The following is a 14948-nucleotide window of genomic DNA, read 5'->3' as shown; positions in this document are numbered from 1 at the left end:
TGAATCCTCAAAGGGGAGAAGGGACAGAAAAAAATATTTGAAGAAATAATGGTCAACAATATTCCAAATTTGATTAAACTATAAACCCACAGATTCAAGGAGGTAAATGAACCCCAAACACAAGGAACATATAGAAAACTATATGAAAGAACGCTATAATCAAATTGCGTAAAATCAGTGACAAAGAAAAAATCTCGTAAACAGAGGGCAAAAATACATTATGTATAGAGAAACAAAGATAAAAACTGCAGATTTCTCAATGGAAACAATGCAAGATAGAAGACATAGGAACAAATTTTTAAAGTGCTGAAGGGGTAAAAAAAAAAAAGCTGTCAAGTTAGATTTTTTAACCAGTGAAAATATTTTTCAAAAATGAAGGTGAGACTTCCTGGAAGATGGCAGCTTAGTAAGACGCGCGGATCTTAGTTTCTTCTCCAGGACACCTACTAGGGGAGTAGAAACGATACAGAAAGCGCCCAAAGCCACAACAGAGATAAAAAAGACAGCGTACCCCATCCTGGAACGGCTGGCTGGCTGAGAGAAGCAGCTCGGGTGAGATCACCGAGGCACGCGGCCCTTACCGGGTGGGGTGGCAAGCGGCCGGAGTTACTCCCTTCCCCCTTCCCGGGCCGGCTGGGAGAATTGGAGAGGCGGTCCCCTGAAACCAAGGTGACTGGCGCCCACACCACGCGCAGCCCCCGGACCAACTGAGAGAATTGGATCGGAAACCCCCAGGCCGCGGAGAACGGTGACGGGTGGGGGAGGCCCCTTCCAAACCCGTGACTCCCGGGGAAGGTGCACTCTCTCGGGCGGGCCGCTGCCACTGGCGCCCTCCCGCCACGCTTGTTGCCCGGGGCCGACTAGGAAATTCGGACGGGCTCTTTCCCTGGCTGCGGTGACCAGCAACCCTCCCTGCGTTCGGACCCCGGGCCGGCTCAAGCCGCTTCGGCTAGCGAACCCCCAGGACGGCGAGAGTTTTCCAAAGTTTAAGGTCCCACAGCACCTTTTACTGGTGGGACGCGCAGACAAACGTGTGCCACGAGCGCCACCTACTGGGCAGGATAAGAAAAACAGAACCCAGAGATTTCACAGAAAAATCTTCCAAACTTTTGGATCCAATACCCAGGGAAATCTGTCTAAATGCGCAGACGCCAACAGAAGATAACGGATCATGCTCAAATAATTGAAAATATGGCCCAGTCAAAGGAACAAACCAATAGTTCAAATGAGATACAGGAGCTGAGACAACTAATGCTAAATATATGAACAGAAATGGAAAACCTCTTCAAAAACAAAATCGATAAATTGAGGGAGGACATGAAGAAGACATGGGCTGAACATAAAGAAGAAATAGAAAAACTGAAAAAGCAAATCACAGAACTTATGGAAGTGAAGGACAAAGTAGAAAAGATAGAAAAAAAAATGGATACCTACAATGATAGATTCAAAGAGACAGAAGATAGAATTAGTGATTTGGAGGATGGAACATCTGAATTCCAAAAAGAAACAGAAACTATCGGGAAAAGAATGGAAAAATTTGAACAGGGTATCAGGGAACTCAAGGACAATATGAACCGCACAAATATACGTGTTGTGGGTGTCCCAGAAGGAGAAGAGAAGGGAAAAGGAGGAGAAAAACTAATGGAAGAAATTTTCACTGAAAATTTCCCAACTCTTATGAAAGACCTAAAATTACAGATCCAAGAAGTGCAGCGCACCCCAAAGAGATTAGACCCAAATAGGCGTTCTCCAAGACACTTACTAGTTAGAATGTCAGAGGTCAAAGAGAAAGAGAGGATCTTGAAAGCAGCAAGAGAAAAACAATCCATCACATACAAGGGAAACCCAATAAGACTATGTGTAGATTTCTCAGCAGAAACCATGGAGGCTAGAAGACAGTGGGATGATATATTTAAATTACTAAAAGAGAAAAACTGCCACCCAAGACTCCTATATCCAGCAAAATTGTCCTTCAAAAATGAGGGAGAAATTAAAACATTCTCAGACAAAAAGTCACTGAGAGAATTTGTGACCAAGAGACCAGCTCTGCAAGAAATACTAAAGGGAGCACTAGAGTCAGAACCAAAAAGACAGAAGAGAGAGGTATGGAGAAGAGTGTAGAAAGAAGGAAAGTCAGATATGATATATGTATAATACAAAAGGCAAAATGGTAGAGGAAAATATTATCCAAACAGTAATAACACTAAATGTTAATGGGTTGAATTCCCCAATCAAAAGACATAGATTGGCAGAATGGATTAAAAAACAGGATCCTTCTATATGCTGTCTACAGGAAACACATCTTAGACCCAAAGATAAACATAGGTTGAAAGTGAAAGGTTGGGAAAAGATATTTCATGCAAATAACAACCAGAAAAGAGCAGGAGTGGCTATACTAATATCCAACAAGTTAGACTTCAAATGTAAAACAGTTAAAAGAGACAAAGAAGGACACTATATACTAATAAAAGGAACAATTCAACAAGAAGACATAACAATCATAAATATTTATGCACCGAACCAGAATGCCCCAAAATACGTGAGGAATACACTGCAAACACTGAAAAGGGAAATAGACACAAATACCATAATAGTTGGAGACTTCAATTCCCCACTCTCATCAATGGACAGAACATCTAGACAGAGGATCAATAAAGAAATAGAGAATCTGAATATTACTATAAAGGAGCTAGACTTAACAGACATTTATAGGACATTACATCCCACAACAGCAGGATACACCTTTTTCTCAAGTGCGCATGGATCATTCTCAAAGATAGACCATATGCTGGGTCACAAAGCAAGTCTTAACAAATTTAAAAAGATTGAAATCATACACAACACTTTCTCGGATCATAAAGGAATGAAGTTGGAAATCAATAATAGGCAGAATGCCAGAAAATTCACAAATACCTGGAGGCTCAACAACACACTCTTAAACAACGAGTGGGTCAAAGAAGAAATTGCAAGAGAAATTAGTAAATACCTCGAGGCAAATGAAAATGAAAACACAACATATCAAAACTTATGAGATGCAGCAAAGGCAGTGCTAAGAGGGAAATTTATTGCCCTAAATGCCTATATCAGAAAAGAAGAAAAGGCAAAAATGCAGGAATTAACTGTTCAATTGGAAGAACTGGAGAAAGAACAGCAAACTAATCCCAAAGCAAGCAAAAGGAAAGAAATAACAAAGATCAGAGCAGAAATAAATGAAATTGAAAATATGAAAACAGTAGAGAAAATCAATAAGACCAGAAGTTGGTTCTATGAGAAAATCAATAAGATTGATGGGCCCCTATCAAGATTGACAAAAAGAAGAAGAGAGAGGATGCAAATAAATAAGATCAGAAATGGAAGAGGAGACATAACTACTGACCTCACAGAAATAAAGGAGGTAATAACAGGATACTATGAACAACTTTACGCTAATAAATACAACAATTTAGAGGAAATGGACGGGTTCCTGGAAAGACATGAACAACCAACTTTGACTCAAGAAGACATAGATGACCTCAACAAACCAATCACAAGTAAAGAAATTGAATTAGTCATTCAAAAGCTTCCTAAAAAGAAAAGTCCAGGACCAGATGGCTTCACATGTGAATTCTACCAAACGTTCCAGAAAGAATTAGTACCAATTCTCTTCAAACTCTTCAAAAAAATCGAAGTGGAGGGAAAACTACCTAATTCATTCTATGAAGCCAACATCACCCTCATACCAAAACCAGGCAAAGATATTACAAAAAAAGAAAACTACAGACCAATCTCTCTAATGAATACAGATGCAAAAATCCTCAATAAAATTCTAGCAAATCGTATCCAACAACACATTAAAAGAATTATACATCATGACCAAGTAGGATTCATCCCAGGTATGCAAGGATGGTTCAACATAAGAAAATCAATTAATGTAATACACCATATCAACAAATCAAAGCAGAAAAATCACATGATCATCTCAATTGATGCAGAGAAGGCATTCGACAAGATTCAACATCCTTTCCTGTTGAAAACACTTCAAAAGATAGGAATACAAGGGAACTTCCTTAAAATGATAGAGGGAATATATGAAAAACCCACAGCTAATATCATCCTCAATGGGGAAAAATTGAAAACGTTCCCCCTAAGATCAGGAACAAGACAAGGATGTCCACTATCACCACTATTATTCAACATTGTGTTGGAGGTTCTAGCCAGAGCAATTAGACAAGAAAAAGAAATACAAGGCATCAAAATTGGAAAGGAAGAAGTAAAACTATCACTGTTTGCAGACGATATGATACTATACGTCGAAAACCCAGAAAAATCCACAACAAAACTACTAGAGCTAATAAATGAGTACAGCAAAGTAGCAGGTTACAAGATCAACATTCAAAAATCTGTAGCATTTCTATACACTAGTAATGAACAAGCTGAGGGGGAAATCAAGAAACGAATCCCATTTACAATTGCAACTAAAAGAATAAAATACCTAGGAATAAATTTAACTAAAGAGACAAAAAACCTATATAAAGAAAACTATAAAAAACTGCTAAAAGAAATCACAGAAGACCTAAATAGATGGAAGGGCATACCGTGTTCATGGATTGGAAGACTAAATATAGTTAAGATGTCAATCCTACCTAAATTGATTTACAGATTCAATGCAATACCAATCAAAATCCCAACAACTTATTTTTCAGAAATAGAAAAACCAATAAGCAAATTTATCTGGAAGGGCAGGGTGCCCCGAATTGCTAAAAACATCTTGAGGAAAAAAAAACGAAGCTGGAGGTCTCGCACTGCCTGACTTTAAGGCATATTATGAAGCCACAGTGGTCAAAACAGCATGGTATTGGCATAAAGATAGATATATCGACCAATGGAATCGAATAGAGTGCTCAGATATAGACCCTCTCATCTATGGACATTTGATCTTTGATAAGGCAGTCAAGCCAACTCACCTGGGACAGAGCAGTCTCTTCAATAAATGGTGCCTAGAGAACTGGATATCCATATGCAAAAGAATGAAAGAAGACCCATCTCTCACACCCTATACAAAAGTTAACTCAAAATGGATCAAAGATCTAAACATTAGGTCTAAGACCATAAAACAGTTAGAGGAAAATGTTGGGAGATTCTTATGGATCTTACAACTGGAGGCAGTTTTATGGACCTTAAACCTAAAGCAAGAGCACTGAAGAAGGAAATAAATAAATGGGAACTCCTCAAAATTAAACACTTTTGTGCATCAAAGAACTTCATCAAGAAAGTAGAAAGACAGCCTTCACAATGGGAGACAATATTTGGAAATGATATATCAGATAAAGGTCTAGTATCCAGAATTTATAAAGAGATTGTTCATCTCAACAACAAAAAGACAGCCAACTCAATTACAAAATGGGAAAAAGACTTGAACAGACACCTCTCAGAAGAGGAAATACGGATGGCCAAGAGGCACATGAAGAGATGCTCAATGTCCCTGGCCATTAGAGAAATGCAAATCAAAACCACAATGAGATATCATCTCACACCCACCAGAATGGCCATTATCAACAAAACAGAAAATGACAAGTGCTGGAGAGGATGCGGAGAAAGAGGCACACTTATCCACTGTTGGTGGGAATGTCAAAGCGTGCAACCACTGTGGAAGGCAGTTTGGCGGTTCCTCAAAAAGCTGAATATAGAATTGCCATACGACCCAGCAATACCATTGCTAGGTATCTACTCAAAGGACTTAAGGGCAAAGACACAAACGGACATTTGCACACCAATGTTTATAGCAGCATTATTTACAATCGCAAAGAGATGGAAACAGCCAAAATCTCCATCAACAGAAGAGTAGCTAAACAAACTGTGGTATATACATACGATGGAATATTATGCAGCTTTAAGACAAGATAAACTTATGAACCATGTAATAACATGGATGGATCTAGAGAATATTATGCTGAGTGAATCCAGCCAAAAACTAAAGGACAAATACTGTATGGTCCCACTGATGTGAACGGACATTTGAGAATAAACTTGAAATATGTCATTGGTAACAGAGTTCAGCAGGAGTTAGAAACAGGGTAAGACAATGGGTAATTGAAGCTGAAGGGATACAGACTGTGCAACAGGACTAGATACAAAAACTCAAAAATGGACAGCACAATAATACCTAATTGTAAAGTAATCATGTTAAAACACTGAATGAAGCTGCATCTGAGCTATAGGTTTTTGTTTTGTTTTGTTTTGTTTTGTTTTGATTTTACTATTATTACTTTTATTTTTTTCTCTATATTAACATTCTATATCTTTTTCGGTTATGTTGCTAGTTCTTCTAAACCAATGCAAATGTACTAAGAAATGATGATCATGCATCTATGTGATGATGTTAAGAATTAATGATTGCATATGTAGAATGGTATGATCTCTAAATGTTGGGTTAATTTCTTTTTTTCCGTTAATTAAAAAAAAAAAGAGAAGGGATAATTGGAGCTGAAGGGATACAGACTGTACAACGGGACTGGATATAAAAACTCAGAAATGGACAGCACAATACTACCCAATTGTAATGCAATTATGTTAAAACACTGAATGAAGCTGCATGTGAGGTATAGGTTTTTTGTTTTTGTTTTTTTTGTTTTTTTTTCTTTCTATTATTGGTTTAATTCTTATTCTGTTGTCTTTTTATTTCTTTTTCTAAATCGATGCAAATGTACTAAGAAATGATGAATATGCAACTATGTGATGTTATTAAGAATTACTGATTGTACATGTAGATTGGAATGATTTCTAATAAAAAAAAATATATTAAAAAAAAAAAAAATGAAGGTGATATAAAGACTTCTCCATACATACAAAATCTGAAAGGATTAAGTACCACAAACATACATTACAATGAATGATTAAGGAAGTTCTTCAAGCCAAAGGAAGATAATAATAGATAGAAACCTGGATCTACACAAAGTAATGAACAGCACTGGTAATGGAACTACTTGGGTATATATAAAGACTTTTTTCGTATTATTTTAAATATCTTTAAAAGACAATCAGCCAAATGTTCTAAGAAATGATGAATATGCAACTAAGTGATGAAATTGTGAATTACTGATTATATATGTTAATGTTTTATTTGGTTTGTTTAATTTCTTTTAATTAATAAATAAATTAAAAAAAAAAAAAAGACAATCAGCCGGGGGTCCAGATAAGTCCTGAAATCTAGCCCAGTCTCTCCAGAACATCAGCTAGTTCCATCTCCCTACTTCATATTAGTGACAGACCCATCCAATATGAAAAATTTAGAATTGCCATACCCCAAACACCCCTAAAGAGAGGGATGGAAAGATCAAAGGTGAGGTGGAGTTATACAGAGAAGATAGGGTATAACAAATGAATAAGAAGGCTGAATCATTAAGTTGAAAGCTCTTTTAGTCTCCAGTATTTTAAAGGAGCTAGAAGTAAATACCTAAAATTGTGAAATTATAACCCATGTCAAAGTCTGAAATATGCTCTAGAACTAATTGTGGTGCTGTGCTTGGAAATTTATAGCTTTTTTTTGAATATATGTTATTGTTCACAAAAAAAAGAAGGAAAAAAAGTCTATTGTGATGATAAAAAAAGTAAGTCCACTAGCCTCCTATATTCTGGAGCAGCTAGAGGGAAAAATATGAGAGGATCATATGGTTGCCCATGACAAACTCTGGGAGCTATCCTGTAACCACTTTCTGAAGAGTGCTTTGAAAACTATTGCTTTCTTATTTCTTTGCTTTGAATATATGTTATACTATACACTAAAAAAAGTTAAAAAAAAAAAAAAAAGACAATCAGCTGGGTGGGCAACAGTGGCTCAGTGGCAGAGTTCTTACCTGCCATGCCGGAGACCTGGGTTTGATTCCTGGTACCTGCCCACGTAAAAAAAAAAGACAATCAGCCTTGGATGGTATGACAGTGGCTCAGTGGCAGAATTCTCACCTGCCATGCCAGAGACCCAGGTTCAATTCCCAGGGCCTTCTTATGCAAATAATAAATAAATAAATAAATATTAATAATAATAATCATCCTTTAGGCAAGATGATGGCGTAGTGAGGTATGGAATTTAGTTAGTCTCTAGAGTAGCTAGAAAATAGCCAGGAATTGTCTGATGGACATCCATGACTAGTCATACATTGTACATCAGTCTGGAATGGGTGGAAGGGCTGAGATCACAGAGCAGAACTGCAAATAAAGCCCCCAAACAGCAAAAGCTAGCACCCTGCCCCCACTGACATGGCAGGATTTGTTAGAGACACTTCCCCATGGGAAAAAGAAGCAGTTTCTACTAAGAACAAGGGAAGGTAATTCGACCAAGGCAATTGCATGTTAACTAATAAATCTGGTCAGCTGAATTCAAGCTCCAGCCATAGATAAACCCAAAGAAAGCAGGAAAGTAACCCTGAGTTCTCTCCCAGCAAAGAGGAGACAGGGCTGATGAAGTTAAAAAAAAAAAAAAAAGGAAGCTATTGAAGTCAGCCAAACTCAGAATACTGGAAAAGGGCTGTGTCCCAAGAAAATAAACACATAGAGTTGGATACTAACTCAACTCTTGACTGGCAAACCTTGGGGACTGGGGAGACTGGCTCTGGAAAGAGATTTTATTTTTTTAAGTATTCTAAGCAGCTCATTAGAGAAAGGTGTTTTCAATTGTGATTGCTGACTGAAGCAAGGGCAGAGTTAAGACAGGTCTGAGAGACAAAGGAACAAGCTAAGTGAAGGAGATAATTCCCTAAAGGACATTACTTCCCTAAGAAAAGGGGGGTGGAGCCCAGTTCAAGTGGGGGCTCTCCTTCAGAGAATTAGAACCCAGAGGGTTGGACACCAGAAATAGTTTAAACTTGCCTTCCACCTCAGCCTCTGTCTCAACCATATCCCTGGCAGGCTGAGATTTAAAGGCAGTGTATCACTTCACGCTGATGGGGAGCTATTGGCTCATAAGTACCACCTGCTAGACAGGACAGAAAATGCACAGAGTCAGGAGGCTCCACAGGGAAGTCAGACAAACTGCTGGGTCTCATTCTCAGGGAAACTTGATACTGATTACACCCATTTCCTGAGAACTGGGCCTGCCATGTCTGGGAAAATCTTATTGGGGTGGAAAATATATGAAGAGGTCCTCCTCAAAAAAAGTTTTCATTATGTAGGGCAAGAACCAGAAAAACAAGAGCTGATAAATTCTCATTAGCTAAACAAAAGAGGTCTGGAATAAATTGAAATGAATGCTGAAGAACAGATAGAGAACAAAGCCAACCAACAAGAAAATCCTAGGTAAAAATGACCTCCGTATTAATTACTCAAGGAAATAAGATGCCTAGAAATGAGCAGAAACTTATCAGTCATTCCAGGAACAACAAAAAATGGCCTATCAAAGGAACAAACAAACATTTTAAATGAGATACAGGAGCTGAAACAACTAAATAAAGATATTCAAATAAGCATGTTAAATCAATTCAAAAATCAAATCAATGAGTTGAGGGAAGACAGGGCAAAAGAAATGAAGGATATAAAGAAGACACTGGGTAACTACAAAGAACTCAAAAACTTGAAAAAACAAATGGGAGAATTTATGGGAATGAAAGCACAATCGGAGAGCTGACAAACACAATGGATAATTACAACAGCAGATGTGAAGAAGCAGTAGAAAGGTTTACTGAACTGGAGGACAATGCATCTGAAATCCTACATACAAAATAAAGATAAGGAGAAATTCTGATTTTGTATTCGGTAAGGCTGGTGGTTGGTTCTTTGTCAGGAAGCACCAATAAACACTGTCTAAAATTGAGAGTGCTGGTGATTGTACACCAAGTGAGGATACTGTAAGCGTGATTTATTTTGGACATTATCAATAATGCCCAATACACTAAGGGAGCTGAAGGGTACAATGACTGAGAAGCAGAATGGTGAATTGTGAAACATTTATAAGATAGAATATGATGTAGCTACAAAAATGAAACACATCAAAAGGCACACAATGAACTGAATAAGACTTGGGAACAATGTTCTTCAAAATAAGCCAGAAACAAAAGAACAGATTTGCTAAGGTCTCTTTCAGAAAATGCTTATGAGAAAATTGGAGCATAGATTCTAAGGCCTTATAGCACCCACACTTAGTCTGAAGTTTTAAATGTATTTCTAGATTCTGAGACATTGAGCTATGTGTGTATCAGCTGGTATTTCCCTGGGACTCTGAATAACTCTGTTGCACCTAAGACCCAGAAATGGAGTGTCACAGCCCTGAAAGTTACCATAGCTATACAAAATACAGTTAAAGTAACTGAAAAATAGATCAGGCCTCAATTGGAGTTAAAAAAAAAAGCATATCAACTTCTGGGTCAAGATGGCAGCTAAATAATGTGCGCATTTTAGTTCGTCCTCCAGAACAACTACTAAATAACCAGAAACAATACAGAACAGCTCCCGGAGCCATGATAGTGACCGGACACAAAACGTACCCCAGTCTGGACCAGCTGGACCGGCTGCGAGCACCCCCCAGAACCATGAGTTCCCAAAGCTGCCGCGGCCAGCGCCCCTCCCCCACAGGCCACTTCCCAGAGGGGAAAGAAAAGGACTTTACCAGCAGCAGGGACTGGGCACAATCAAACACCAATTGTGGAACTAATTAACAAATTCTGACTACTAAAAATAGGCCCCCAGCTTAGGTGAACCTGATCAAAGCAGAGGTTGCTCATTTTAGCCCTGGCACCAAGGGGGCAGGACTGACAGAAAAAGGGGGGGGAGAAAAGAAGGAAACAGAGGTTTTTGTGGCTGTGTATCTACAAAGACTTGACTGCCTCTGGATACAGTGGCAGGACTTTCCCAGCTGCAACTGCCCCAGGCGTAGGCAGAAGTGAGCTCTTTTGGGGGCATATCTGGAGCTTGTGCCTTCCCAGGGGAGGGGTGAAGCCCCACCCAGGTGGAATCCCTCCATCAAGGAATTCAGATACCAAGGCTTGGTAATTTGAAGCCATTAAAACAAGCCTACAACCTCTCCTCTGTCTCCACCACGCGCCCAGCAGGGAGAGTCTGCCAAAGTTAAAGGTACCACATCATCTTATGCTGGTGGGACCTGCAGTCAGACAAGCGCCACATAGTGGGCAGGATAAGAAAAGCAGAGTCCAGAGACTTCACAGGAAAGTCTTTCAACCTGCTGGGTCTCACCCTCAGGGAAAACCGACGCAGGTGATTCTTTCCTCCTGAGAGGAGGCCAGTTTGGTCTGGGAAAATCTGGCTGGGGTATATAATATCTAAGTAGACCCTCCTAAGTGTGTGTGTGGGAAAGACACCACACAAGCAGGGCAAGAAACAAGAAAACAAGAACTGAAAAATTCTCCTGTTAAACAAAACTTAAGCTAAAGGTCCAAATAAAGCTGAACAGAATGTCAAAGAACAGATAGACAACAAATTCATCCAGCAAGAAAACCCTAGATAAAAGAAGTGAAAGCAATCTCCAGAATAAACTAATAAAGGTAATTAAATGCCTAGACGCCAGCAAAAAATAACAAATCGCACTAGGAAAATTGAAGATATGGCCCAGTCAAAGGAACAAACCAACAATTCAAATGACATACAGGAGCTGAAACAATTAATTCAGAATGTACAAACAGACATGGAAAACCTCATCAAAAACAAAATCAACGAATTGAGGGAGGATATAAAGAAGGCAAGGAAAGAACAAAAAGAAGAAACTGAAAGTCTGAAAAAACAAATCACAGAATTTATGGGAATGAAAGACACAGTGGAAGAGATGAAAAAAACAATGGAAACCTACAATGGTAGATTTCGAGAGACAGAACATAGGATTTCTGAACTGGAGGATGGAACATCTGAAATCCAACAAGAAACAGAAACTATATGGGAAAAAATGGAAAAATATGAGCAGGGACTCAGGGAATTGAAAGACAATATGAAACACACAAATATACGTGTTGTGGGTGTCCAAGAAGGAGAAGAGAAGGGAAAAGGAGGAGAAAAACTAATGGAGGAAATTATCACTGAAAATTTCCCAACTCTTATGAAAGACTTAAAATTACAGATCCAAGAAGTGCAGCGTACCCCAAACAGAATAGATCCAAATAGACATACTCCAAGACATTTAATAATCAGAATGTCAGAGGTCAAAGAGAAAGAGAGGATCTTGAAAGCAGCAAGAGAAAAGCAATCCATCACATGCAAGGGAAGTCCAATAAGACTATGTGCAGATCTCCCAGCAGAAACCATGGAGGCGAGAAGACAGTGGGATGATATATTTAAATTATTCAAAGAGAAAAACTGCCAACCAAGAATTCTATATCCAGAAAAATTGTCCTTCAAAAATGAGGGAGAAATTAAAACATTTTCAGACAAAAAATCACTGAGAGAATTTATGACCAAGAGACCAGCTCTGCAAGAAATACTAAAGGGAACACTAGAGACAGATACGAAGACAGAAGAGAGAGGTGTGGAGAAGAGTGTAGAAAGGAAGACTATGAGTAAAGGTAAAAAGAAGGAAAATTAGATATGACCTATAAAATCCAATAGGCAAAATAGTAGAAGAAAGTACTACCCATGCAGTAATAACACTGAATGTTAATGGATTAAACTCTCCAATCAAAAGACATAGTCTGGCAGAATGGATTAAAAAACAAGACCCATCTATATGCTGTCTCTACTCAAAGGACACGAGGCCAAGGACACAAATGGACATTTACACACCAATGTTTATAGTAGCATTATTAACAATTATCAAGAGATGGAAACAGCCAAAATGTCCATCAACAGAGAGTTGGCTAAACAAACTGTGACATTTACATAAGATGGAATATTATACAGCTTTAAGACAGAATAAAGTGATGAAGTATGTAACAACATGAATGGACCTTAAGGACATTATGCTGAGTGTGATTAGCCAGAAACAAAAGGACAAATACTGTATGGTCTCACTGATATGAACTGACATTAGTGAATAAACTTGGAATATTTCCTTGGTAACAGAGACCATCAGGAGATAGAAATAGGGTGAGATATTGGGTAATTGGAGCTGAAGGGATACAGATTGTGCAAAAGGACTGAATATAAAAATTCAGAAATGGATAGCACAATATTACCCAACTGTAATACAATTATGTTAAAACACTGAATGAAGCTGCATATGAGAATGATAGAGGGAGGAGGGCTGGGGCATAAATGAAATCACAAAGAAAGATAGATGATAAAGATTGAGATGGTGTAATCTAGGAATGCCTAGAGTGTATAATGATAGTGACTAAATGTACAAATTAAAAAAATGTTTTTGCATGAGGAAGAACAAAAGAATGTCATTACTGCAGTGTGCTGAAAATAGATGGTACTTACTATTTTAAAATTTCAACTAATGTGTGAGAGTAAAGCAAAAAATGTTTATTTGGTACAAATCTATACTTTGACTAGTGCATCTCCTAATATAACTTATGTAGATAGTTGATTGAACACCTTAAGTACATGGAACTTTGTATAGGACATGAGATTTTGTTGGTTTGTCCAGGTGATGCCCTGATGAATCCCAGAGTGATTTGATCAGTGAGTAGAAAAGTACTTGCAAAGTCCCCTTTGGGGAATGGTGAGAACAGGGGAAAACTCAACTTCCCCAAGTTGAATTCTTGATATTCTCACAAGCAGTGTGGACAACCAAAGCTATAGGCTGAGCCCCCAGTCTTGGGGTTTGTTCATATGAAACTTAACTCCACAGGATAGGTCAAGCCTACTTAAAATTAAGCCTAAGAGTCACCCCCAATAGAACCTCTTTTGCTGCTCAGATGTGGCCTCTCTCTCCAGCCAACACAGCAAGCAGACTCACCACCCTCCCCCTGTCTACGTGGGACATGACTACCAGGGGTGTGGATCTTCCTGGCAGCGTGGGACAGAAATCCCAGAATGAGCTGAGATTCAGCATCAAGGGATTGAGAAAAACTCTAGAATGAGCTGAGACCCAGCATCAAGGGATTGAGAAAACCTTCTCGACCAAAAGGGGGAAGAGTGAAATGAGACAAAGTGTCAATGGCTGAGAGATTCCAAACAGAGTCGACAGGTTATCCTGGAAGTTACTCTTAACGCGTTAAGTAGATATCACCTTGTTATCCAAGATGTAATGGAGAGGCTGGAGGGAACTGCCTGAAAATGTAGAGCTATGTTCCAGTAGCCATGTTTCTTGATGATGATTGTATAATGATAGAGCTTTCACAATGTGACTGTGTGATTGTGAAAACCTTATGTCTGATGCTCCTTTTATCTACCTTGTCAACAGATGAGAGGAACATATGGAATAAAAATAAATAATAGGGGGAACAAATGTTAAAATAGATTTAGTTTGTAATGCTAGTGATCAATGAAAGGAATCAGTAAGGGTATGGCCTGTAAAATTTTTTTTCTGTTTGTTATATTTTTCTGTTGTCTTTTTATTTCTTTTTCTAAATTGATGCTAATGTTCTGGAAAATGATCATGATGATGAATATGCAACTATGTGTGATATTGTGAATTGCTGAGTGTATCTGTTGGGAATGTTGGTTTCTTGTAATTTTTTTAATTAATAAAATAAAATAAGTATATAAAAAAAAAGCAAATCTGCCTGGTTCAAAGGTAAATCAGAGTACAGGGTAAAAGACAACAGTGCATGTAATCCACTCCTTCACCTACTTTATGAGAGCAAAAGCAAAGAGGCTTATTATGTCTAGAGCCCAAATTTTCTGTAAAACATAATCAAAGTCAACCTGTCTGGATAGCTCATTTAAACAACCCAAATTCCTGGAGTACAGAACAGGAATGAGGCCTTGCCTTGTATAGCTTCATGTAATACCAGGATACATCTCAGACTATGGTGGGCTGATAATTAAAAACTATTGGTAGACAAGGATGAGTCTGGCCCAGGCAACATGGGATCAATAATGCCATGGTGACCAAAAGGGGAAAAAGTTATCAGTGACTGAGAGTTCAAATA

General features: G+C 38.4%; 1 protein-coding gene across 9 annotated transcripts in view; it reads right to left on the bottom strand.

Moving 5' to 3' along the window:
• The window catches only part of KIAA0319L (KIAA0319 like), a 220936-nt gene that overhangs the window by 130268 nt on the left and 75720 nt on the right, over positions 1-14948 (bottom strand). For 6 of the 9 annotated variants that reach the window (XM_077150345.1, XM_077150350.1, XM_077150343.1 and 3 more), the window contains exon 4: positions 7833-7868. The exons of the other annotated variants lie outside the window; for them this stretch is intronic. In XM_077150345.1, coding sequence (XP_077006460.1) covers positions 7833-7868 — 36 coding nt within the window. The remainder of the gene's footprint in view (positions 1-7832; positions 7869-14948) is intronic. 9 annotated transcript variants of the gene reach the window in all.

The sequence above is a fragment of the Tamandua tetradactyla genome, chromosome 2, assembly GCF_023851605.1.
Source record: "Tamandua tetradactyla isolate mTamTet1 chromosome 2, mTamTet1.pri, whole genome shotgun sequence".
Classification (NCBI taxonomy): Eukaryota; Metazoa; Chordata; class Mammalia; order Pilosa; family Myrmecophagidae; genus Tamandua; species Tamandua tetradactyla.
The sequence above is the reverse complement of the archived record's forward strand: the minus strand, read 5'-3'. Positions and strand labels throughout refer to the sequence as shown.